Source organism: Periplaneta americana, chromosome 16, assembly GCF_040183065.1.
Source record: "Periplaneta americana isolate PAMFEO1 chromosome 16, P.americana_PAMFEO1_priV1, whole genome shotgun sequence".
Lineage (NCBI taxonomy): Eukaryota > Metazoa > Arthropoda > Insecta > Blattodea > Blattidae > Periplaneta > Periplaneta americana.
The window spans coordinates 100985606-101011652 of record NC_091132.1 but is presented as its reverse complement, the minus strand read 5'-3'; the positions used below and the strand labels follow the sequence as shown (position 1 = coordinate 101011652).

At 36.6% G+C, this 26047-nt stretch overlaps 1 protein-coding gene and 1 long non-coding RNA gene across 6 annotated transcripts in view; one reads left to right on the top strand and one right to left on the bottom strand.

Annotated features, from left to right (window-relative positions):
• The window catches only part of Spred (Sprouty-related protein with EVH-1 domain), a 202054-nt gene extending 186288 nt beyond the window's left edge, over positions 1 to 15766 (bottom strand). For 3 of the 5 annotated variants that reach the window (XR_011329725.1, XM_069812585.1, XM_069812586.1), the window contains exon 1: positions 15368 to 15765. Coding sequence is in view for 4 of the 5 variants with exons in the window: in XM_069812585.1 (XP_069668686.1) it covers positions 15368 to 15387 (20 nt within the window). In the remaining variant the exon portion in view is untranslated. Of the gene's footprint in view, positions 1 to 15367 lie in introns of all 5 variants that reach the window. The other 2 variants (XM_069812587.1, XM_069812588.1) reach the window with 1 other exon arrangement.
• Positions 15767 to 15955: 189 nt separating this feature from the next.
• LOC138690977 (uncharacterized) lies at positions 15956 to 17236 on the top strand. The gene is made up of 2 exons (XR_011329726.1): positions 15956 to 16328; positions 16485 to 17236. It is a non-coding gene; the product is annotated as an uncharacterized lncRNA (long non-coding RNA).
• The last annotated feature ends 8811 nt before the right edge of the window (positions 17237 to 26047 follow it).

Here is a 26047-nt window from a genome sequence, read left to right as displayed (position 1 = left end):
TAATGCCAACAAATACGTAAATAATCGTCTTAACCCTCTCCTCATATCCCGACAGTAAGAAAAAAACTCACCTCAGTACGTGTTTTCAAACAGTTCACGTTCCTGCCACTACAGGCATTACCGTACGTATCGGTAAGTACTCTTCAGAATGAATGCCGTACTTGCTAGGCAACTTCTCTGGCACATAAGTAATACACCTCTGCGGAAGTGTATGAAGACTGAATTATCTAGGCTCACTGACTAGCCACATGACGGCATACAGCGAGTCATGACACAATTTGAACTGAACACGCAGTATTTGGAGGGGGGAAACAGGTTCGCGGTATGAATTCACTTGAGTTTACCTGATTTTACTTGAGATGTGCATTTCTTTCACTGTGAGCTTTAATGACATTACTGTAGTTTATATTTTGCAATAGACCACCTTGTCAAAACGACTTTTAGAAGCGGAAATTGTCTTATTGCCCTTTTCGCTTCCATTTGGAGAAACAGATTTGCTATATGAAATCACTTCAGTTTGCCAGGAGATTTCCGTGGCGTTAATATTCTATGTAAGACGTGTATTTCTTTAAAGTGTGCATTAATGATAATATTCAAATTACGAATGGTTTATATGTGCGGATTTGAAGGTTGTAGCATTGCTTCTTGAAATGCAATTAGGCTACACAAAATTTGCTGCTTTCTGTGCTGCGCTCGAGATAAGCATTATAGAATAAAACGAAAATCACTAAAGCCAGGGAAGAAAAATATTAATTATACAACAACCCCTTATACCTCAAAGTAAAGTAATTTTATTCCCTTCACACATTGAGTTAGAGTTAATAAAGAATTTTGTTAAAGGGATGAATCATAAAACTGAAGCATTTAAACATATCCAGGAAAAATTTCCTGCTATTAGTGACTCAAAAATAAAAGACGGAGTTTTCAATGGACCACAAATTAGAGAAATAATGAAGGACAATCACTTTGAATCTTTGTTGGAAGGAAAAGAGAAAGTCGCCTGGATTGGATTCAGGGAGGTTGTATTAAATTTTCTGGGTAACCGTAAAAGTGAGAACTAGGCTATAAAGAACTAGTGCAAAATTTACTATTGGAGTATGAAACTATGGATTGTAACATGTGCCTGAAAATTCACTTCCTTCACTTCCATCTCCACTTTTTCCCCGACAATTGTGACGATTTCAATGATAAGCATGGTGAGCGCTTTCATCAAGAAATTTCAACTATGGAAAAAAGATACCAAGGACAGTGGAGTACCATTATCCTAGCAGACTATTGTTGGACTTTATCTTGTGATTTACCTGATGCCCAGTATGAAAGAAAACACAGAAAAAGAAAACTGTAATCTTTTGAACAATGAATATTTAACCTTATTTTCATTATATAAAGCAGTATATTGAATAGATATAAATTCGAAAATTTCTCAAAACCCATACCCAACAACTGTTTCTTATTATCATATTCGTATTCAGGAGGCTCAAATTATATAGAAAATATGTATCACATGCCCAGCGCAAATAAAAATATTAAAATTTGTTACCGGCACAAAGTGTTATGTATTACAACACAACTAAAACAAAAACCTCTAAATTCGCATTCGTTAACCAGAAACACAGGCAGAAAATCTTCGTTTGTTCATGCTTCATGTTGCACATGAGTACAATCTAAACTCTAACAATATCGAAGAAATATCGAACATATATACGTACTGATAATAATCGATCACTTGTGGTTAGTCAACAGTGGCGTGAACCTTTCGCATTAGTAATGAAATTTCCCGAACCAATATTGTTGTATCATCGTAAATTCATAAATACAACATATTACAAGAACACAATACTGATCGACAAAAAACCAGGCTGCAATCTACCAGTCAATCACGATCGACTTGTTGCCCAGGCCTGCTGTTGACTAAAAGCCAAATTAAAGAAACAAGATCTACAAACCACACCAAGAAATTCAATGAGTAAGGTTTACAGGTCTCATAGTTCATTTGGAAAAGCTGTTTCTAAAGTCAAGCAAAGTTTCCCAGCTAGTCCACACAGATGAGAGAGAGACTGCTGTAAAGTATCTTGTTCAAATTGTGTCACCTGGCATATTGAAAACAGAAGGGTCATGTCGCAAAAGAACTGTTTGGTGTAATTAGTGATGAAACTAAACAACAAGATGGTTCACTTTATGAGCGAGAAGATATTTCATATCAGGCACCAGGATTTAGACATTGTTGTTGTAAGAAATGAAATTAGCAGAAAATTAAAAGTTCAAAAGCACTCCTTGTTTTTGACTCTTGGAAAAACTTACAATTTCAAGGGAAAAATTGTTCCGGGCCGGGCATCGATCCCGGGACCTCTGGTTGAACGTACCAGTGCTCTGCCAACTGAGCTACCCAGGAACTCTACCCGACACCGTCTCAACCTTTCCCTTTATATCCACACAACTCGTGTGGGCTGACAAAGCGCCAGACAGCCACATCAAGTGCACACAAACTCTGTCAGCCCACGCGAGTAGTGTGGATGTAAAGGGAAAGGTTGAGACGGTGTCGGGTAGAGTTCCCGGGTAGCTCAGTTGGCAGAGCGCTGTTATGTTCAATCAGAGGTCCCGGGATCGATACCCGGCCCCGGAACAATTTTTCCTTTGCAATTATTCAAATCTGCTTTACAGGGAGCCTTATCTGAAAGACTAGATTTGCATAATATATACGTCACTGTGTACGTTAACAGAAAACCACAATTTCAAGTCACACAGAGTTTGTGTGCACTCTATGTGGGTGTCTGGCGCTTCGTCAGCCCACGCGAGTTGTGTGGATATAAAGGGAAAGGTTGAGACTGTGTCGGGTGGAGTTCCCGGGTAGCTCAGTTGGCAGAGCACTGGTACGTTCAACCAGAGGTCCCGGGGTCGATACCCGGCCCCGGAACAATTTTTCCCTTGAAATTATTCAAATCTGCTTTACAGGGAGCCTTACCTGAAAGACTAGATTTGCAAGTTACGATTACTTCAAATCCAGTTACGATTATGTGATTATTGGTAAGTCGACGTTCTGCAACCTACGACCACCTCATGTTTGTCTCTGTGTATACACACCAAGCACTTTGTGTCTCTGCATTTACTACGAAAATATGAAATAGTTGTTGGATTCCCTAAGTGATGCTACCCCTGGAAGTACATATCTGAATTTATTAAAAAAAATTGTTTGTGATGATTCCAGTGAAGACTGTATGAGACAAGTTTGAGATTGCTGTAAGTATTTAACTGTTTTCAAGAACCTGACTATGGATATTATTAACAAATTAGCAACAGAAGAAAAAACCAGTTACAAACAGGTTGAAAGATGAAAATAGGAGGTTAAATCATATCCCGTATTTAAAAGAAAACCTACAAATTAAACCAACCCCCTTAACTCTATTAAATACAGAATACAATCTAAATTTAACAGAAGAAATATTGAAATCAAAAGTAAACACTGAAATAATGAAACAACTGTCTTTAGAGACAATTAATATTAGGTACCCTCCACAAAACTGGCTTCATTTATACACCGACGGATCCTTGATCTCCAGAGAACAAGGTGCCGGTGCAGGTGTTATGTGCTGTCTCTTCTCACTTTATAGATCTCTTGGACATGGAACAACAAGTTTTGATGGAGAAATCATTGCAATAAGTGAAAGTCTCAGGAATCTTCTATGCCACATAAGTAAATTTAAGAATGCAGTTATACTGACAGACTCCAAAGCAGCTTTTCTATCAATAGTCTCTTACAGGATCCAGTTGAGGAGAAGAAAGATAATTATTTCAATGAAAGACAGGAAGCAAGTCGTACACTTAGGAATAAAAAGAGAGGTTACTTGAAGGAAAAACTGAATGAGGTAGAAACAAATAGTAAGAATAAAAACATCCGAGATTTATGTAAGGGTATAAAGGAATTTAAGAACGGATATCAGCCAAGGGTAAACATCATCAAGGATGAGAATGGTGACTTGCTGGCAGACTCTCCATCAATCCTAAACAGATGGAAAAACTATTTTGCGCAACTACTAAATGTACATAGGCCAAACAGAAATGATCGGGACGAAATTGAAATACAAACTGCTGAGCCATTTATACCCGAACCCACGCTTTCAGAAGTTGAAATTGCGATAGAAAATCTGAAAAAGTACAAGCCTCCAGGTATCGATCAAATTCCAGCAGAATTAATCAAGAGGGTGGAAGTGCATTATATAGCGAAATTTATAAACTTGTACTTGCTATTTGGGAAAAGGAAATTGTACCAGAACAATGGAAGGAGTGCATAATTGTACCTATTTTTAAAAAGGGGGACAAAACCAACTGTGGTAACTTTCAAGGAATATCACTTTTGTTGACGTCGTACAAAATTTTGTCCAATATTCTTTTGAGAAGATTAACTCCGTACGTAGATGAAATTATTGGGGATCATCAGTGCGGTTTTCGGCGTAATAGATCGACTATTGATCAGATTTTTTGTATTCAACAGATAATGGAGAAAAAATGGGAGTATAAGGGTACAGTACATCAGTTATTCATAGATTTCAAAAAGGCATATGACTCGGTTAAGAGGGAAGTTTTATATGATATTCTTATTGAATTTGGTATTCCCAAGAAATTAGTTCGATTAATTAAAATGTGTCTCTGTGAAACATACAGCAGAGTCCGTATAGGTCAGTTTCTATCTGATGCTTTTCCAATTCACTGCGGGCTAAAGCAGGGAGATGCACTATCACCTTTACTTTTTAACTTCGCTCTAGAATATGCCATTAGGAAAGTTCAGGATAACAGGCAGGGTTTGGAATTGAACGGGTTACAACAGCTTCTTGTCTATGCAGATGAAATGAATATGTTAGGAGAACATACACAAACGGTTAGGGAAAACACGGAAATTTTACTTGAAGCAAGTAAAGCTATCGGTTTGGAAGTAAATCCCGAAAAGACAAAGTATATGATTATGTCTCGTGACCAGAATATTGTACGAAATGGAAATATAAAAATTGGAGATTTATCCTTCGAAGAGGTGGAAAAATTCAAATATCTTGGAGCAACAGTAACAAATATAAATGACACTCAGGAGGAAATTAAACACAGAATAAATATGGGAAATACGTGTTATTATTCGGTTGAAAAGCTCGTATCATCCAGTCTGCTGTCCAAAAATCTGAAAGTTAGAATTTATAAAACAGTTATATTACCGGTTCTTCTGTATGGTTGTGAAACTTGGACTCTCACTCTGAGAGAGGAACATAGGTTAAGGGTGTTTGAGAATAAGGTGCTTAGGAAAATATTTGGGGCTAAGCGGGATGAAGTTACAGGAGAATGGAGAAAGTTACACAACACAGAACTGCACGCATTGTATTCTTCATCTGACATAATTAGGAACTTAAAATCCAGACGTTTGAGATGGGCAGGGCATGTAGCACGTATGGGCGAATCCAGAAATGCATATAGAGTGTTAGTTGGGAGACCGGAGGGAAAAAGACCTTTAGGGAGGCCGAGACGTAGATGGGAGGATAATATTAAAATGGATTTGAGGAAGGTGGGGTATGATGATAGAGACTGGATTAATCTTGCACAGGATAGGGACCGATGGCGGGCTTATGTGAGGGCGGCAATGAACCTTCTGGTTCCTTAAAGGCCATTTGTAAGTAAGTAAGTCTCTAAACACACACCTTCATCTCAAACAGCAGAAATAACTAAAATCCTTTCTCAATTAATATCACTCAATAAAAGAATTGTATTCCAATGGATACAATCCCATTGTGGAATCCTGGGAAACAAGAATGCGGATGCTTTAGCAAAGGAGAGCAGTACTGCTACTTACAGGCCTGTTACTAAATCTACGTATTACTCTGTGAAAAGATTTATTAAATCTACATACTTAGACTTCAACAAATAAACATTTGATAACACAATCTCAAGGGGAAAAAATGGAACTCTCTGCATCATAATCCACAGTTAATTCCCGATTTACCACGAAAATCGTCTGTAGCTGCATTTAGATTGGCAACAGGCCATAATTGTTTGGCCAAACACCTGCACAGAATTAGAATATATCAGTCCCCTAACTGCCCATTGTGCAACTCAAACCAAGAAATGGATTCGGAACACCTCAAAATCTGTGCTTCAGTGGCTGACCATGATAATATCTTTGAAAAATATTGGAGTGCAAGAGGCCAAATGACTTTATTGTCAAACACCTGGCATTAGAAAACAACATCATCATCATCATCATCATCATCATCATCATCATCATCATCATCACTCAATGTCTGCTTTGCCAAGTGAAATTCTGCAAAAATTTAGAGGAGAAATGGCAAGCATTTCTTGTCCACGTGTTTATCAAACATAAACAAGAAGTGTATTCTGCTGAACAGAAAAAAGGCATCACAAAGGGTAAGCTGCTGATACAAATGGATTTTAGTGAAAATTATTCATTCACATATCAAGATGAAATTTAGTCTGTCCACTGGAATTCATTATAATGCATTTTGTTTACTGCAATGGTTTACTATCACCTTGAAGCTGGTTTAGCTCAGTCAGTGCCTTATATGATTGTGTCAGATTACATGCAGGTTTGGTAAATATGCTGTTGCAGTTCTCAATGATGCCATATTAAATCACTTCCTGACTGAACACCCTAGTTCCAATTGAATATGTTGAAATATCAGTCAGATGAGAGTGGTCACCCCTTTAAACAAGAAGTTTCGTTATGTCTAATTACCCTGACTGACACCTCTCATGAAAATGATCGTAATGATGGCCTTGGTGATAAAAAAAAAGACAACATTGCAAAGCCACAAAGCAAGATCTATAGATCCCAAATGTGTCAAGAATTTCTATGAATGATGTGTAAAAATATGCCCAAATATGTGATTATTTACATTGGCAAAGAAAAAGTTGCATGAGAGAAATATCGCTTGGACAGAATTTGAAATCCTTCTGGAAAACAGATAAGGGATACCCGGCCCCGGAACAATTTTTCCCTTGCAATTATTCAAATCTGCTTTACAGGAAACTTTACCTGAAAGACTAGATTTGCATAATATATACATCACTGTGTACGTTAACAGAAAACCACAATTCCAAGTCACACAGAGATTGTGTGCACTCGATGTGGGTCTCTGGCATTTTGTCAACCCGCGCAAGTTGTGTGGATATAAAGGGGAAAGTTGAGACGGTGTCGGGTGGAGTTCCCGGGTAGCTCAGTTGGTAAGAGCGCTGGTACGTTCAACCAGACATCCCGGGATCGATACCCGGCCCCGGAACAATTTTTCCCTTGATATTATTCAGATAATTAACATTCCACAAACGAGAAGCATGCATCATTTTGAATTAATAGTTCTAGGCCTATATAAAATTAAATGTCAGCCATATGCTGGGACCACCAATATCATTAAAAAAATTCTTATGTTTTGACGTGTTTATAGGCCCAAGAAAAATGTAATACTGTGATAAGCACTCCTGTATGATTTAACAAAATGAACATCAAACAGACATCAGACAACATAATACTTAAAACTTGATATAAACTTGCATCCATACTTAAATTGTTACTATTTCTTGCACATACTTACTTACGCCTTTTAAGGAACCTGGAGATTCTTGCCTCCCTCACATAAGCCCAGCATCAGTCCTTATCCTGAGCAAGATCAATCCAGTCTCTATCATCATATCCCACCTCCCTCAAATCAATTTCAATATTATCCTCCCATCTACGTCTTAGCCTCCCCAAAGGTCTTTGTCCCTCCAGCCTCCCAACTACTACACTATACGCATTTCTGGATTCGCCCATACGTGCTACATGCCCTGCCCATCTCAAACATCTGAATTTAATGTTCCTAATTAGCTATGTCTGGTGAATAATACAATGCATGCAGTTTTGTGTTGTGTAACTTCCTCCATTCTCCTGTAACTTCATCTCTCTTAGTCCCAAATATTTTCCTAAGAACCTTATTCTCAAACACCCTTAACCTCTGTTCCTCTCTCAAAGTGAGAGGACAAGTTTCACAACCATACAAAACAACCGGTAATATAACTGTTTTATAAATTCTAACTTTCAGACTTTTTGACAGCAGACTAGATAACAAAAGCTTCTCAACCCAATAATAACAGGCATTTCCCGTATCTATTCTGCGTTTAATTTCTTCCCAAGTGTCATTTATATTTGTTACTGTTGCTCCAAGATATTTCAATTTTACCACCTCTTCAAAGGATAAATTTCCAATTTTTATATTTCCATTTCGTACAATATTCTGGTCACGAGACATAATCATATACTTTGTCTCTTCACGATTTATTTCCAAACCCATTGCTTTACTTGCTTCAAGTAAAATTTCCGTGTGGATTTTCTCCTAACATATTCACGTCATCCGCACAGACAAGAAGATGATGTAACCCGTTCAATTCCAAACCCTCTATGACCATTCCGAGGCTTATTGTGTGGTTTCGTAACAAGCTGCTTTTTACTGTGATGGGTTGTTACCTCTTCGCCTAACCCCCAACCTGGAGGACCACCCCTTATCGGCAGTCCACCCTACCATCCATATCTGGAGGCTTTCTCCTCTATCCGCAACTTGAGGACACATCATGCCATGGTGATAGGGACCCACAATACATACAGGTAATTATTAATTTTACATGTTGATGCTGTAGTAAGTCACAATTTAAAGTCATGTAAGTCACGAAATAAAATATTTATGTGTATGACAAACTGTTAAATGTAAAAAAAATAATACAGTACACAATCTAAGATTTGTACTTTAAAAGCTATCACATCATCATCCATGTAACTGTAGTAGTAGAGTAGTCTCAAAATATGCATGTTGGTGCAGAACTACCTGTCTTTTTAATGTAGTGTAAGTCACAATCAGTTTTTTTCCTTATAATGTCCTTCATATGTTATATTAACTATGTTTAACCATATGGACAAAAAGTGCACTATTAGATGAATGGTGTAAGACCTTGAAATAAAATGTTAATGAAATATAATTTATGTAGTTCCAATTTTAGTTCCTAGAAGTGTGTCAAATGTCGTGTAAGACACAGAAATTAACCTTCAGCAGTTGTTGTTTAGTCAAGTATCCGAAGACAGGTCTGGACTCGTGATAACAAGGCATCACTCATAAAGCAACTAAGCCAGGAGATAAGGTAGAGTGGCCAGTTCCTTTAATCCTCCATTGCTAACTAGTTATATATTACACTAATCAGACTTCAGATATAGGTAGGTATACAAACAATTTCTTCCTCTGACACATATCGTCAAGTGAGATGTACTGTCTGATAATAGATGTACATATCAGCCAGAACCTGAATCATACGTGTGTTCAGCAATTATACATCAAATTTTCATTTCAATGATGCTGTTGACTCGTTGGCCATTACTTATGAATTCTGATCTTATACATTATTTGTATTTGTTTGTTAGTTGTGAATACATTATTTAATAAAATTATAATTTATACTTCCTTCTGTTGTATCGGTTGTATCTTCTAATTCACCATGCACTTTTTTTAAGTAGGCCTACAAGGAGTGGAAAAAGAAGTGTAAAGAATGAAACGACAGCTCATGTCTCTGACTGTATTGTTAAAAAAAATGAAAGGACAGCTCATGTTCTCTGACTATAGGCCTATTGTTAAGAACTAAAAAGTGGCAATACTAATATTGATGATAAAATTGGTGAAATACCCCTTCCAAAACTCAGAATCAACTGTTAACTGTAGTGACAGGCCTAATTCAATGTCTTCATCTGAATCAGGGGTGGGAGGATATGAAATCTAAACTACCTGAATATTCTGTAGATATTCAATCCTTAAGAAGCACAGAGAACAACAGAGTTAAAACAAAGCTCTTTCATTTGCAGGGATACAGAACTACAAAATGTAAGTGGTTGCATAAGTAGGTATATCTTTTTTTTTTTTTAGATATGCCATATTACAGGTGACGTTTGTAGCAGAGTAAAATCCCTGTGTCTTCATAAAGGCAGGACAGCAAATTTTGAAAATGCATTTATTGAAAGCGTCTTTGCTAACCTCGCAAAAATTATATAGGCCTAATAAAATATGTGTGAATGCCAAAAGTAAGCCTAAATACCGTGATCAGTGTGAACAAATTCTGGTTAACTTAGTCAGAAACAAGAGTCACTGAAGCACTCAATGTAGCATTTAGATCCTGGGAGAGAAAATATCTTACAAAAGTTGAAGTAACAAGCAAGACCTTTAGGACAGCCTACATGATCTGCAAGAAAGATTATCCGTTTAAGGTATTCAAGGATTTGTGTACACTACAGCAGATAAATGGTATTGATATGAATTAAATATTGCATTCAGACCATTCATGTGTTAACATAGCCTAATTGATTTCACTGTGAAACACATGTCAGTAGGCCTACTCTTGGAAAGTCATATTATACAGACAGCAGCAGTGCTTCCGGCATAATAAATTATTTATTGACGAAAGCACCACCATTTCTAATAAATCATGTTTGATTGTGTACCTACATTAGGGCAAAGTTTAATGAAATGTGCAATTACTTTCTTGACATTGTAGAGCTTTTGTTATTCTTTAGAAAATCAATTGCAGAAGCTCTAACAAAATGTTTGGCTGATCACAAGATTAAAAAAATATTCTGAAAATTCAGCCGATTGGTTCTGCATCTGATGGTGCATCAAATCTTCAAAGTGCATAAGAAGGAGTGGTAGTTATTTTAAAGAATGAGTTGAATCCTAATTTGATTGTTATTCATTGTCTGAATCATAAATTGGAGTTCACGAGATTACTGAAAAAAAGTCAGGTCAATTACACTTTAAATAAGCAGTCATCAGCACAGTGCACTCTCGGGCTAGCGTCTCTTACCCGCATATAAGAGATGCACTAGCATGCATCTGTGGCCGATGGCGGGTATGCTTTCTCCCTCCCCCTTCTGCAAGGTGGTGCATATTCTGATACACTCCTTACCCGTTACCCATTTCAGCAAGTGCTGACAACCACTGTTTTAAATCATTCATAGAATCCTAGTATAAGGAGTTTTCCTTAAGCCCAAAAAATTAGAGCTAGGCCTATATCAAAGCATTTGCTATTGGTCTAAGTAAGTGCTCAATTTTTTAACACAGGAAAAGTAATTATTTGATATATCCATTGGATTTCCTCATTATATTAGATTCCTGCAGTGATTGTGTCGTATGTAGCACTTGTGGATTTTCTTAAGAACAAAAGTGAAGATACTTCATCCAAAGTAGGGATAAATTGCAAGGCATCTTCAAGAAAATAAGTGGGTGACTCTTTTTGTTATGGAATTAGCCCTAATTCGAGATGTTTCAGACGCACTAAAGCAGTTTTCTTTATTCTTATAGTCAAGGAAAAGCAGTGCAATTAATGTAAACACAAAGCTGACAATAGTAATTCGGAACATTATAGGCTATGGAAGAATTTTCAAGGGTTAACAAGAACCAACCAATAAAGATAAATGTGATTTTATCAATTCCATAAACAATTTTTAAAAGGTCTTATTGATATTAGCAGTTCACAATTTAATAATATGATGGACTGATGGGCCGACGTCTTGGAGTGATATAAAACATAAACATTTGATATTCAGCAATATCAAATAAATTTTTACGGTATTTTTATAAAAGTTCACAATTCGATGCAAGTGAATTTATTAGTGCTGCTGAAATATTAGATGAAACAAAGTGGCCAAAAAATGAAGTGGAGCTGGCTTTCTATGATGATTTTGAAAATTTATTAATCTTTGTGACATCACAATAATGTCAAATTCTGTGTTTACATCAGGAGATAATGTCAATAAGGATGACGAAGTTGCTTGCCTCATTATTAAACGAGTTTCAAAAATCAAAATTACACATAAAGCTATTGAGAGAGATAACTGTCATGGGGAACTAGACCAGAGAATCAAAATCATATCAGCAGAGACAGAGTGTGGGTTCAGTAGAATGGATATCAATTTAATATCTGAACGTAACAGAATGAGTATTCACACACACAGTGCTGCTACGTTCCTCACCACCAAACATCTAGTTCAGGAGGATTTCCCAATCAACAAAAATGTTGCTAAAAGGATACAAGGTCACGCTCTGCACGAGATGCACCATTATGACAAGTAGTAGTAGCAGTATATTCAAAATCTGCTTCAAGCTGTGTATTTAAGGTATTTAATTACATATAGGCCTAACATATACCCAGTAAACTAGTCTAGTTTTTGTTTAGTTTTATGTATTAGTAGTTTTGAGAATGTTATGACAGGACCAATTGTCAATAATGAATATAATTTTTTTCTTTTAAGGACTCCTCTGAAGAAAATATTCAATTCGCACCCTGTACATACGTAAGTTATGTACATGTGGGTAGGCCTACTTACATACATGGGTACATAACTTGCTATGAACTTCTTTAGGTTTTTGCTTTTAGTAACCTTAGGTTAAAACACAACCTTGCAAACGAAGATATGTAATGTTACAATCATTTCATTGTTACAGAATATCCTAAATACAATATTCACATTAGTTTCAAAATCTGCATTATCTCCTGGGAATTACTTTCAAATCCCTCTATTAATTACGCCAATACATTTTTGCTCTAGATTATGCCGTTAGGAAAGTCCAGGATAACGGAGAGAATTTGGAATTGAACGGGTTACATCAGTTGCTTGTCTATGCAGATGACGCGAATATGTTAGAAGAAAATCCACAAACGATTAGGGAAAACACGAGAATTTTACTGGAAGCAAGTAAAGAGATAGGTTTAGAAGTAAATCCCGAAAAGACAAAGTAGCCTATATGATTATGTCTCGTGACGAGAATAATGTACGAAATGGAAATATAAAAATTGAAAGTTTATCCTTTGAAGAGGTGGAAAAATTCAAATAACTAGGAGCAACAGTAACATATATAAATTATACTCAGGAGGAAATTGAACACAGAATAAATATGGGAAATGCCTGTTATTATTCGGTTGAGAAGCTTTTATCATCCAGCCTGCTGTCAAAAAATCTGAAAGTTAGAATTTATAATAACAGTTATATTACCGGTTGTTCTTTATGGTTAAGGGTGTTTGAGAATAAGGTGCTTAGGAAGATATTTGGGGCTAAGAGGGATGAAGTTACAGGAGAATGGAGACAGTTACACAACACAGAACTGCATGCATTGTATTCTTCACCTGACATAATTAGGAACATTAAATCCAGACGTTTGAGATGGGCAGGGCATGTAGCACGTATGGGCGAATCCAGAAATGCATATAGAGTGTTAGTTGGGAGGCCAGAGGGGAAAAAGACCTTTGGGGAGGCCGAGACGTAGATGGGAAGATAATATTAAAATGGATTTGAGGGAGGTGAGATATGATAATAGAGACTGGATTAATCTTGCTCAGAATAGGGATCAATGGCAGACTTATGTGAGGGCGGCAATGAACCTCCGGGTTCCTTAAAAGCCAGTAAGTAAGTAAGTAATAAACCAATACATGTTATGGAAATTATCAAATGCAAAGCAGTAGGCCTATATAACTTAGACCGCACAGCCCTTTTCATCAAATTTTCGGTGGTAAAGTTGTGACAAAACTTTAGGCCCCTACTTCTTGCTTCAAGTATCAAAATAAAGAATGGCCAGAAATTCCTACAAGATACTTAAAATTGGTCTTTATAGGTGCTATATCTCGAAAACGATAAAGATGGCGTGTACAGATTATTCCTAGCTTGCATTAATATTTATTTTTAGACCCTAAATGCATTGCTTTTATAATTACGAAACACGTAACTGTTTTAAGAAATTTTCCTATTCATGTACGCTGTCTATTATCAGGCAGTACATCTCACTTGACGATAGGCCTAGCCTATATGTCAGAAGAAGAACAATTGTTTGTATGCATCTGAAGTCTGATTAGTGGACTATGTAGCTAATCGGCGATTGTATGCAATGAAGGGTGAAAAGAACTAGTCATTCTATCCCATTATCTTCTGGCCTAGTTGCCTCATGAATGATGCCTTATTGATGTCACTTATGAGGTTCAAACCTGTCTTCGGATAGTTAACTAAACAACATGTACGCTATCTCAATTATTTATAAATTACGGTCCCAGTAGCTGATCTCATATCTTTCTCAGATTACACCTCCATCACCCACATCAATTGACATGTACGTTCCATTTGAGCTTCTGAGAGTGAATAGTCTATGTTGAGCTTCTGAGAGTGAATAGTCTATGTCCTTAGTTAAATTCCCACCGAGATGTCACTGGAGTCCACATAGGGCTAATGGATTTGATAGCTTCAATTAGGATACTACGAATCTAAAATCTAAATTACAAAATATTACCCTTCTTCTATACAGAAAGAAATATGTAATAGGAGTAACACATTTAACCCATGTTTTCACGTAGCCTAAGTTGATATAAAAATGGATTGGTGATTTTCGTCGGCATAATATATCTTTCGGCTAAAACTGGTTAAGGAGCCAATACATTTACAGGATTTTTTTAATCGCTACCATAGGCCTATATTATATTAAGCCGCGATACAAAGATCGATTCAAACGTTAGAAAACATTTCACAGTAGAAAGGTTATTTTAACCTTGCATACATGCGGACCTATATAACAAGCGTTTAATAGGTCTATAAGTTTAATCATGTTGTTATGTAGGCCTATACAGGATCTACACCCCTCCCCCAGGTTTCTTGGTATCGAAATTAAAGTTTATTAGCAACACAGCAATAAACATTTTTACATTAGGCTAGTCACCCAGGAAGTTATTTGTATATCAATTTATATTTACCGTAGGCTACATTTCAAAGCACATTTTAGCTCAAATTAGATATTACAGCACCCATAACAAATTAATTTACATTAATACTATATTATACGAAACATACAACTATATGTGTATCACAGGTACGAAATTCTTGCAAAATACAATGGTGTGTTGACTTAAAAATACGGCTAATACAATGCCATTATCATTTTATGAATTATCTGCGTCTTCAATTTACTCAATTGTAGCAGCACTGCCTCATGAATGACGCGATGGTTTCATCAATGACCAGAATTTACTACATTATAGGACTAGGTTCTATGATGAATGATCAGTTTGCCATTTGATAAGGACATGTACGCACACTTGTCAGACACATTAACCCTAGATTATTCTCGTAATTTTCTCTTCTCGTGCATCATTTGTATCAGAAAAGATTGTGTATCGTCGGATTTCACATAAATTTACATTCTAGAGAGCAGAAAGCTATGGTAAAATGGAGGCAAGCCGAGATGTATGCCTACCATGACCTAGCCCCAATTTTGAACACTTGTAGGTCTTGCGAGCATATATATGTGTTTTTGTAAAAATAAATGTATGTACTTACTCTTCATATGCCTCTGTCATGATTTGCGAAATAAAATATCCTACTTTTGCCCCATTTTGTCCTTACTTCCACCATTTTTGACGCATATAAAATACATCAGCCAGAACTTGTAAAGACAGGAAGTTCTCTCCTATCTCTCCTATGAAGATGCTTCTTCAATCTTCGGCCTGGTGTGATCGCGCATGTCCGTATATATATACCAATAAAAATATAGTCCGTTATTCGTTGTAATATATTATTAACGTTTGCTTATAAGATGATATTTACAATACACATTATTAAAGTTGTAAAATTTAACCGATATCTTCTATAGTCTAATAAAGACATGAAATAGCGTAGGAATAAAGTTTGTTATACACATATAAAATGGAGGCATGTCTCAAATCACGGCCTCGTGAATACAGCATGGGGGCGTTCCTGTACTACAGAAGTCCCTTTCAAACGATATTTACTTACATACCACTAATATCAAAGGCGGTTGGTATGATATGGGTAAAAAATATGAATGAATCATTGAGGACTTGAGTTCAATAGCATTGTGATTGTCAGTCCGACATACAGAAAGCGAACTTCTTAGAAGTGGTATAATTATTAGGAAAACATATTTTTCACTTAATGATAATTGCGTGAGAATTGTACAAGAGTATCATTTTGTAGATTTAAAATATTTAGTAAATCCGTACCGCTTATTTGTAAATATATTCGGTATACTAAATAACATTTTACCGGTTTGAATTTCGCTCGTATTTGAACTTTGAAAAGGCTTTTACGGTTATGCAGTTGTTCTGGAACGAAATGTAGTTGAAAATTGTGCTGCGTTGTGGAACGAAGTGGTCCCAGTAATTATTATTAGTTATTTTAGGTTATTAACATGTAGCAACAACTGTTTTGGTAAAACCCCTGATCACAATTTAGGGGTAAAACTCATGGTGAAGCTTAGACAATCTTTAAATAACTAAGGGTAATCTGAGAAAATAATTTACAATTTTGCAAGAATCTCAAGATAGGCTCCAGTGTAACTTGATTGACAATATTGATTACTAATAGCCTACCTGTAATTTAATAGAATATTAGGGTCTATCTTATGTTTGTTACATTTAGCGCTTTCATGTTACAGGTTAAGTGATTTCATGACATTTCTTGTGTGCTGGATGTACCTAACCAAAAATTCCTGAAAAAGCTGCAGAGAGATGAGTAACTGTGCGATACAGATGGCAATGACAAGATTGAGTGCGCGGAGAATATTAGGCCTCATGATAAGGGATGTTTATTGCCAATTTGTAGCCAACAGAGAAAGAAATGGAACCTAATTTAACCCTCTTTCCGAAAAAGGAATGTAAATTATGAGGCACCTCGTGTATCTGTGGTATGTGCGTGCTTGCGTGCGTGGCCGAAGCCCTCTACCCTTTCTAAAGGAACTATTTTAAAATTATATTAGATTTAAAGCATGAAGAAACAACCTCCGTTGACATTGGGAATGCACAGTGGTTAGAATCTCATTCTAGCTGGAAAAAAATATATTTTTCGAAGTCACTGAAGTTGGCGTTTGTACATTGGAAACACTAACCAGATGTCTGCACTTCAGAAATCCGCAACATAGAAAGGAATTCGGAAGAATTAACAGTAACTAGAGAGCGGAAGTTGATTGATGAACACTCAGGCAGTCCGCACCCAGTTGAGTTGGGGCGATGCAAGGGAAGATCATTCTGTGTTGTGCTTAAGGAAAATATTTGTTATATTCTACGTGAAAAGTCTGCCCATAGGCATGTACTTCTTGTTTATATAAAATTTAATTAATGTATTCAATGTCAATACTGTAATAACAATGTTCGAATTTACTGAATTGAAAATAAAATTTTCGGTCATGAAGTTCATTTTTTATACTGAGATTTAAAAAAAATTGGCACTTACTCGCACAGCAATTTTTGTCCAAAATACAAAACTAAATTAATTACAAATGGCTTTTAAGGAACCCGGAGGTTCATTGCCGCCCTCACATAAGCCTGCCATCAGTCCCTATCATTAGCAAGATTAATCCAGTCTCTACCATCAAATCCCACCTCCCTCAAATCTATTTTTATATTATCCTCCCATCTACGTCTCGACCTCCCCAAAGGTCTTTTTCCCTCCGGCCTCCCAACTAATACACTACATGCATTTCTGGATTCGTCCATACATGCTACATGCCCTGTCCATCTCAAACAAGGTACAAAGTGCCATTTGAAATTTCAAAGTGGGGGTGGCTGGGGATGAGAAGGTGAAACCTAATATGTAATGTATATTGGTTTTAAATCTTCCCTCTCTTTGATTCGAAACTTTCTCGGGCTTTGCCAGTTAAAAAGTTGGTGATACTCTAATGTTTCGAGGATGTTCATCTTCCTCATCTTCAGGGTAAACTGGTGACTAGGGGGTATCGCGCTGCTTATTTATAGTGCTCGGGGGAGGAATCAGCTTTGGAGCTTGGTGATGATTGGCTTATCATGTTCCAGGTGTTGCAGACCATGATGTGAACGTGGGCGACATGTTCCCTTGTGCTGTGCGGGACTTGACTGATCACGGGTCTCTCAGAAAGCCCGGCAGTCGTGTTCTTCTGTGCCCTCCGTTGATGACGGGCCACCATCTGGGTGTTGAGACTTCTTATTGCTGGTGTCCAGGCAGCGCTGAGTTGGAAACCCAAGTCCCAATTCAGATGCAATGGCCAATGTTAGTTAGTTAGTGGGGTTTAAAAAGGGCGCGTCAGCTACTATAGCTATTTGCGCCCTTATCTAAAATCTTACACTAAACATAAACACAATACAATAACCAGAATGCTTAAAAGAACTAAAAAGCGTTACGGTTAAAACGAGGCAAACAAATGCAGTTTCAACAAGGTGAAGCATAAAAACCATATAAAAGTGAGAAGTTCTCAGACCTTAAGTAGTAGTATTTAAAAGTAAACAATAAAACAAATGCCACCAGAAATAAATTGTCTGGCGCATTCATAAATTGCACGGATGTAAAAGGTCCGAATGTCAAATTTGTTAAAATCATATGCTAAAAAATGTAACCTCCGGATGTAGAGAGTCCGGAGGATAAGTAAAACGGGTCATTAAGAAAACTACATCACCCTTTCAAGTCCTGTATTCGATAAAAAATCTCAGAACTGCACTTGTATAATTAAAATCATTTCAAAGGGTGTCACGTAGAGTCGGCCGAATTCCATACTGCCGACGGGCACTGTCGTATTTTCTACACTGTAATAAAAAATGTTCCACGGTCAGTGGAACATGGCATAAATCACACTCCGCTTGAGGCTCGCCGCGTAGGAGATGGCCATGTGTCAGATGATAGTGGCCAATCCTTAACCAGGTAAGTAAAACGTCTTTGTGTCGTGACGCTCTTGTGGACAAATCCCAAATGCGGACAGTATTCTTTATTCTTCGTAATTTATTTCCCTCTTGTGCAGACCATTCGCCTTCCCATTGCCATCATAACGTATGTTTCAAATAATTTTTAATATCTTGCCATCTCTCGCGCCAATACACCTCAGACCCATTTATAGTACTGTCCCTTGCTGCAGCATTCGCTGCCTCGTTTCCAGGAATGCAAACATGACCCGGAGTCCACACTACTCCAATCTCATAATCAGAGGTTAGAAGAGTGTGGAAAAGTTCCTGGGTTCTCAACACAAGCGGATCATCAGAATTCAGATGCTGCAGGGACTCAGTGACGCTTAGAGAGCCGGAGCAGATAAGGAATCTGCCCCGTGGTTGCCTAATTAAAAACAAAACTCTATAAAAAGCATATAATTCTGCGGTAAAAACACTGGTGTACTGGCTCAATTTATATTTAAATATCTGTCCATTCGCAATAAAGGAACAACCAACACAATCATTTACTCGGGATCTGTCAGTAAAAACTAATAAATAATTTGGATACTGTGATAAAAGTTCACTAAAACGAAGTCTGTAAACAAAAGCTGGTGTGAAATTTTTAAAACATCGGCTCAGACTTATGTCAAACATGGGACGTCGCATAGTCCACGGTGGAGTGGTGGTGTACTCCAGTGTGCGAACTGTTGGCAAGCGGATGTCGAGCTCCTCGGACAGCAGTTCTCGAAACCGCACATCTGCTGGACGAAGTCTCCGTGGTTTTTCACTGTATCGGCCATAAAGAGACAGATGGTAAAAGGAGTCATAAGAATTGTGCTCGGGCTGTGAGCGGAGCTTAACAGCATACGAGCACAACAAGACATTATGTCGCCGATACAGTGATGGTTCCCCCACTTCGCAATACAGGCTCTCTATCCGACTCGTTCGGAAGGCCCCTGTAGCGAGTCGTATCCCATGATGGTGAATAGTGTCTAAGAGACGTAACTTGGATTTACTTGCTGAGCCATAGATAAAACAGCCATAATCCAGCTTTGACCAGATAAGAGCACGATAAAGACGTAAAAGCACTATGCGGTCTGCACCCCAGCGACCCCCTGACAAAAGGTGTAAAATAGTTAACGATCAGATCACGTATATGCGCATCCCACGTTAATTTATAATCAAAGGTAAGGCCCAAAAATCTCGCAGTGTCTGTATATTGCAACTCCACTCCATTAAGATGCAGTTCAGGATGTGGCTGCAGTCCATGATGGTTATAGAAGTGGACACACTGCGTTTTTAAAGTGGAGAATTTAAAGTCATTGCGAACAGCACACACTGATAGTACGTTGATCCATGGCAAGAAGACTTCAAGCAGTCATTGCTTCCAAAGGACATTCCACAGGTACTGATATGCAGTGTTGAAGGCTTGTGAATTTATTTTGTTATTAAAGTAGGCAATTTTTTTGTGATACTACTTTTTCTAAAAAAAACTATTTGTTTCATTGTTTTTTGTAAACCACTGTTTTAAGAGATATTTATTATGTTGTCATGTCTTAATATGATAGTGAATGCAGATTTTAATTTCGAAATGCTCTTGTCTTTTAATTTTCATGCTCTTCACTTTCCTTTCCATTGCAAGTAGTGACTGGACAAATACTTTTGAGACTAACTGTACATTAAACTGGGAATACCGTTGAGAGAAATTGCAGGTAGATGCTAATGTCATTAATTAGTGACAAATATCGTTTTAAGTTTCTATGACAGAAGAATTTTATGGGCCAAGAACTAGAATTTTAAGAAAAGTGGGTGGAGTGTGGGGGGCACGTCAAACTCTTTATTCTGTCTTTAAAAACAATAGCAGGCCAAGTTTTGTAGCCTACCATGCTGTAACTGTAACTTCGGACATTCAGTTTGCAAACAGGACAATGCAGTGAAGTGCAAGGGAAAGAAAAGTTCTAAGTGTGGAAGATAAAGTTAGTGTTATAAAAAGAACTGAGAATGGCAGAAAGAAAGCTGATGTGTGCTATGAATTTGGTTTGGTTAAAGAAGGATTGAGAATGATTTGATGCGTTCTTTTGCAAAACTGAAGGAGAGAAATTTATATACAGTACACCTATTTTGTCAACCTATGTTTATAATTGTGAGTACTGTGTGTATCTTAATTAATTTACATTATAGAATTTATCAAGTTTTTTATTATTTTTTTTACAATCCAGTATAGTATTTTTTATTCGAAATAATGAGAAAACAAAATCCCGAAAATACAAAGTATATGATTATGTCTCGTGACGAGAATATTGGTACGAAATGGAAATATTTATTTATTTATTTGTCTAATGGCTAGTACATGAGATTTACTATCATTGACTGAGGGAAAAACAAAGTGGTGAACAAAACTATGGATTAAGTAATTAAAAACATTCGTCCTCTGGCTTCCCAGTAGTGGTTGACTTCCTTGGAGGATTTCAGAGCAGGGCATTTTGCAAGATGTTGTCTATCCATGTCTTCCTGTTGATGGCACAAAATGCAGGATGCTGATGGAAGGATGCCAAGACGATTGAGGTGTTTACCCAGGATGTCATGTTCAGTGTTAAGACGAAAGCTTGCAACTGCCAGTCTTCTGGGTTCAGGAGGTATATCCTTCAGTAATTTCCTACATTGTTGCGAAATGTTTATGTCCAGTTCTTGTTGGTGATTATTTTTTTGTAGTTGCTTCATATATTGTTTTACTGAGTTAAATGACAAAGGTTTCCGTGGGTTTATTTTGAGATTGGCACCCTTCTTAGCTAATGTGTCAGCCTGTTCATTCCCATGTAGATTACAATGTCCTGGGATCCACTGTAACACAACTGTTTTGCCACGTTCTTTTAAAGTTGCAAGTATTTTTTTGACAATTATTGATTTGTTCTGTGTAGGGGTGATCAGTTTTATTTATGGACAAAATGGCTGCTTTTGAGTCCAAGAGGATGATGGCATTTGTGAATTTATCCATATGGAATAAAAGTTGATTTAAGGCAACATGTATAGCTTCAATTTCTCCATCATAGGCAGATAGATTATAACCAACTGGGAGGAAGAAGCAAAAAAGATTACTAAAAATACCAGCTCCTACATTTCCTTGAGGGTCTGTTTTCGAGCCATCGGTATAAATTCTTATACAGTAGTCTTCTGGATATCTGATGTTGACGGTTTCAAGGGCCAATTGTTTTAAATTTTCTTTACTGTGTTGATTTTTGGCGATTTGTTCTAGGAGGTCTATTTCTGATTGAATTATATCTATCTGAAGTAGGTTTTGTGGAAGCATTAGAGGTTGAAGGAGACTGGGTATATCGAGTTCTTCTTTTAGTTTCTCTGCATATTGGATGAATCTGTGTTGGGTTTTCAGATACCTTTCTGTGTTAAGGTATGTGGACCAATAGTCGTTATTACTTCTGATCAGTTTTTCATAAAGAATAATGGCTCTTTCTTCTATTGTTGTTACAAGAGGTTTAATGTCTGTGAGGTAAAGCATACAGTTAATGGGAGTAGATTTCACTCCTGTGATAAGTCTGAATGCCTGGTTTTGTACTTTGACAAGTGGGTTTAGTGTAGTTTTTGGTGCAGTGACTAGAGGTTCGCAGCAGTATAGAAGACTAGGCTCAATATACATCTTGTAGGTTGTTATTAGTGTTTGTCTTTTGGATCCCCATGTACTTCCAGCTAGCTGTTTCAAAATAGTCAAACGTTTTATAAACTGTTCTTTCAGATGTTGTACTTGTGGTTTCCAGGTTAATTTATTATCAAAGATGACTCCAAGGTAAGTAGACATATCTGTTTGGGTAAGGTGATTGTTTTTGTATATTAGTTCTGGGTGAAGGGTTTGGTGAGCTAAGGGGAAAGTTTGAAATTTTGTCTTATTAATGTTGACTTTCATATTATTTTGAGAGCACCAATTTTCGAGTGTAAAAAGACCTGCATTCAGAGCTTGTTCAGTTTTAATTTTAATTTAATTTAATGGAAATATAAAAATTGGAAATTTATCCTTTGAAGAGGTGGAAAAATTCAAATACCTGGGAGCAACAGTAACAAATGAATTGCTCCATGCAGAAAGGGCTTCAGTCACAAATTCTGAAAAAACGAGATATCGATGGAAATCATATCTTTATGGATGGTTCCATCAGCCTGTGCAGAAAGGAATTCAGTCCAATGCTTGGAAAGACAGAAACTGAAGCGTCAGGCTGAGAGTTATATGCAGAAAGGAATACAAAGTACAGACTGTTTTCCTTAGTTTTCTCAAAACCAGGTCTAATGGACTGAAGCCCTTTCTGCATGGGGCGATTCAAATATAAATGATACTCGGAAGGAAATTAAACACAGAATAAATAAAGATTATCCAACTCTAATAGCCTTGAATTATTAAAAAAACGAAAATGAATTTTCTTCTATTAACATTAACTCAATTAGCTAATATTAATTGAATTAAATTAATTTTAATTAATTCTAATTTAAAATATAAGTATACTGGTATTAAAATATGCTACAAAAATTATAAATTTACTTTCGAAGGGAACAAGAGTAAGGTGGTCCGCAGCACTGTTCTGACTTAAAAAAGTGGTCCCCACTTCAAAAAAGTTTGAGAAACGCTGATCTAAACCAATGTTCTTAGATGAACATTTAGGAAAAAGGCATTGAAAACTTCATTTGCCAAGGTCTTTCAATAAATGCCGACTTCTTGGAAACACATCGATCGGAATGGGAAAGGAACAGTCACTTGCAAAGAGGACTATATATCGCAAAATTAAGAGTTATTAAAGATGATGTGGACTCTCCACATTCTCATGCACCCAATAGAGAAGCGACTGATGCTGAAATTGTAAAAGTAAACTCGAAACTTATAGAAGACAAAAATCCTAAACTAAAACCTTGAACAAATTTTGAGAAATAACTGCACGAAGTTCCTTCAAGTGTTTTAATATTGCTACCATAACGTGAATATTTGAAGAAATCAATAAGGAGGGAAAGTCTAAATCAGTTAATCCAATATTGCAAGCACAATTTCAGGAGATCACAGAGACATTAAAAAAAACTTTTCAAGGCAATAACCACCTACTATTTGATAGTTTTGATGAAGGTAATCACATTCAGAACACGTCAAAGTTTAGACATATTATTCAAAAGTCACAACTGGTTTCTCGATGGAACGTTCAACATTAGTCCCAATATATTTACACAATTATTCACAATAACAGGCATGGCAAAGAAAGTACCAGTATCTCACAACTCTGAAACTTTTATTAGACTACATGAGACGCATTGGATATAATTCTCGTTAAAATAGTGTTCTAATATTGACAGCAATAAATTATTCAAAAGTCATTAAGGTAAACCATACAGTTATTGGCCATTTAAGGATTTTTTTTATTTGAACACGAATATAGTGCAGAAATAAATCTACTTGAAGATAAGCATATATGAAGTCTATACCATGAGAGACTTAAGAATCTCACCTCATATATGCCAGTGAATAATAATATAAATCTTGAATGGCAAGAATTAAAATCAATTCTATACCAGGCTGCATCAGAAGCCCTAGGAAAAAGGAAAAAAAGAAGAAATAATCGCTACTTACATTTTTGGAATGAAGAATTAAAGGAATTAATTGAAATTAAAAAGAAGTTATATTTAAATTACTTACATACACATTCCATAGAAGATCATGTAAAATATAAAAGACAGTCAGCACTCGTAAAAAGAGAAATAAGGAAATTAAAAAGGCAAAGTTGGGAGAAATTGATTGGTGATGTAGAATACGATATACATGGCAAACAAATAAAATCTTTTAAATGTTTGCTGGAAATATGGATATTCACTAGAAGAATGGCAAGAAGCTACAGAGCGTTCACCTACGGGTGGGGCCAGGAAAGCAGCCTGCCTGCGGTGTCGCTTGCGGGAATAGTCTATGCGTAAGCGTCCGCTTTCTATATTATACTCTGTAGGGTTTTAATTTTAAAAGTTTAGCAGCAGTAAATACTGATGTTTTTGAAACACTAACTTCCTGTGAAACACGTCTTAAAGATTTATTAGGAGAGCGTGTAAATGATGCACTGATTTCATCAATTTTTTCTTCCGTCAATACTCTTTGTTTTCGCTTAGGAATTGTAGCATTTATCGACCCTGTTGTCCTTAATTTGTTAACAAGACGTCTAACAGTTTCTCTACCCTGAATTGGAGCACCTGGATATTTCACTTCAAATTGCCTACGCACCTCTCTACATGACTGTGTTTTCACATATGCATCATACATAAAAACTCTCTGTTCAAGCATGAATTTTGCGTTTTGCATTGTTAACAAATTTTACACACACGCTGAATATTTAAGCAACTGTGTCAAGAAACTGCACTGTACGTGTTAAATACTGCAACATCTGGCTCATAACTGATAACTTGTAGACCTTGATGTCCTTGATTGTCGAGCGTGTCTCAACAACTGCACGCACAAAGAGGCGTATCAGTATAGGCCGCTTTCCTGGCCTTACTTGTAGGCGAACACTCTGTATAATTATCCCTATATTTAAGAAAGGAGACAGGAGAGATTGTGGAAATTATCGTGGGATCAGTCTTCTAAATACCTGATATAAAATATGTTCTAAAATAATAACAAACAGATTAGCTGTTATAACAGAAAATATACTACTGGAAGAACAACATGGTTTTAGCAAGAATAGATCCTGTATCGATTGTGTATTCTCCATAAGCCAGATGATTGAGAAAAATAGAGAATATAATATCCCAACTCATATTGCCTTTGTTGATTATAACAAAGCCTTTGACACTGTTAATCGTCAAAAATTATGGGAAGTATTGAGATCTAAAGGAATACCAGATCATCTAATAAGGGTAATACAAGGCTTATATAGTAACACTAAAATGATAATTAAACTAAAGAATGGAATAAGCAAAGAAATAACACGAGGTGTTCGACAAGAGTGTTCTTTATCACATGTTTTATTTAATGTATACATTGACGTCACCAGAAGGTGGCTATTACATATGGAAACAATTTTTAACCGAACCCATACACCTCTAAATACAATATTGTTTGCCGATGATCAGGCTATATTTACAACCACAGAAAATGACCTCCAACGAGCTTTGTTTAAACTGAAGTGCATCGCAAAAGAATATGATCTTCAAATACCTACTAAAAAGACTAAAGTGATGGGTTTTAAGGGAACAACGCCATTAAGAACAAAAATAATTATAATAATGAAATCATAGAGCAAGTGAACTGTTTTAATTACCTAGGTTGCATGATATCATATGAACAAATTAACGACATAGATAGGAA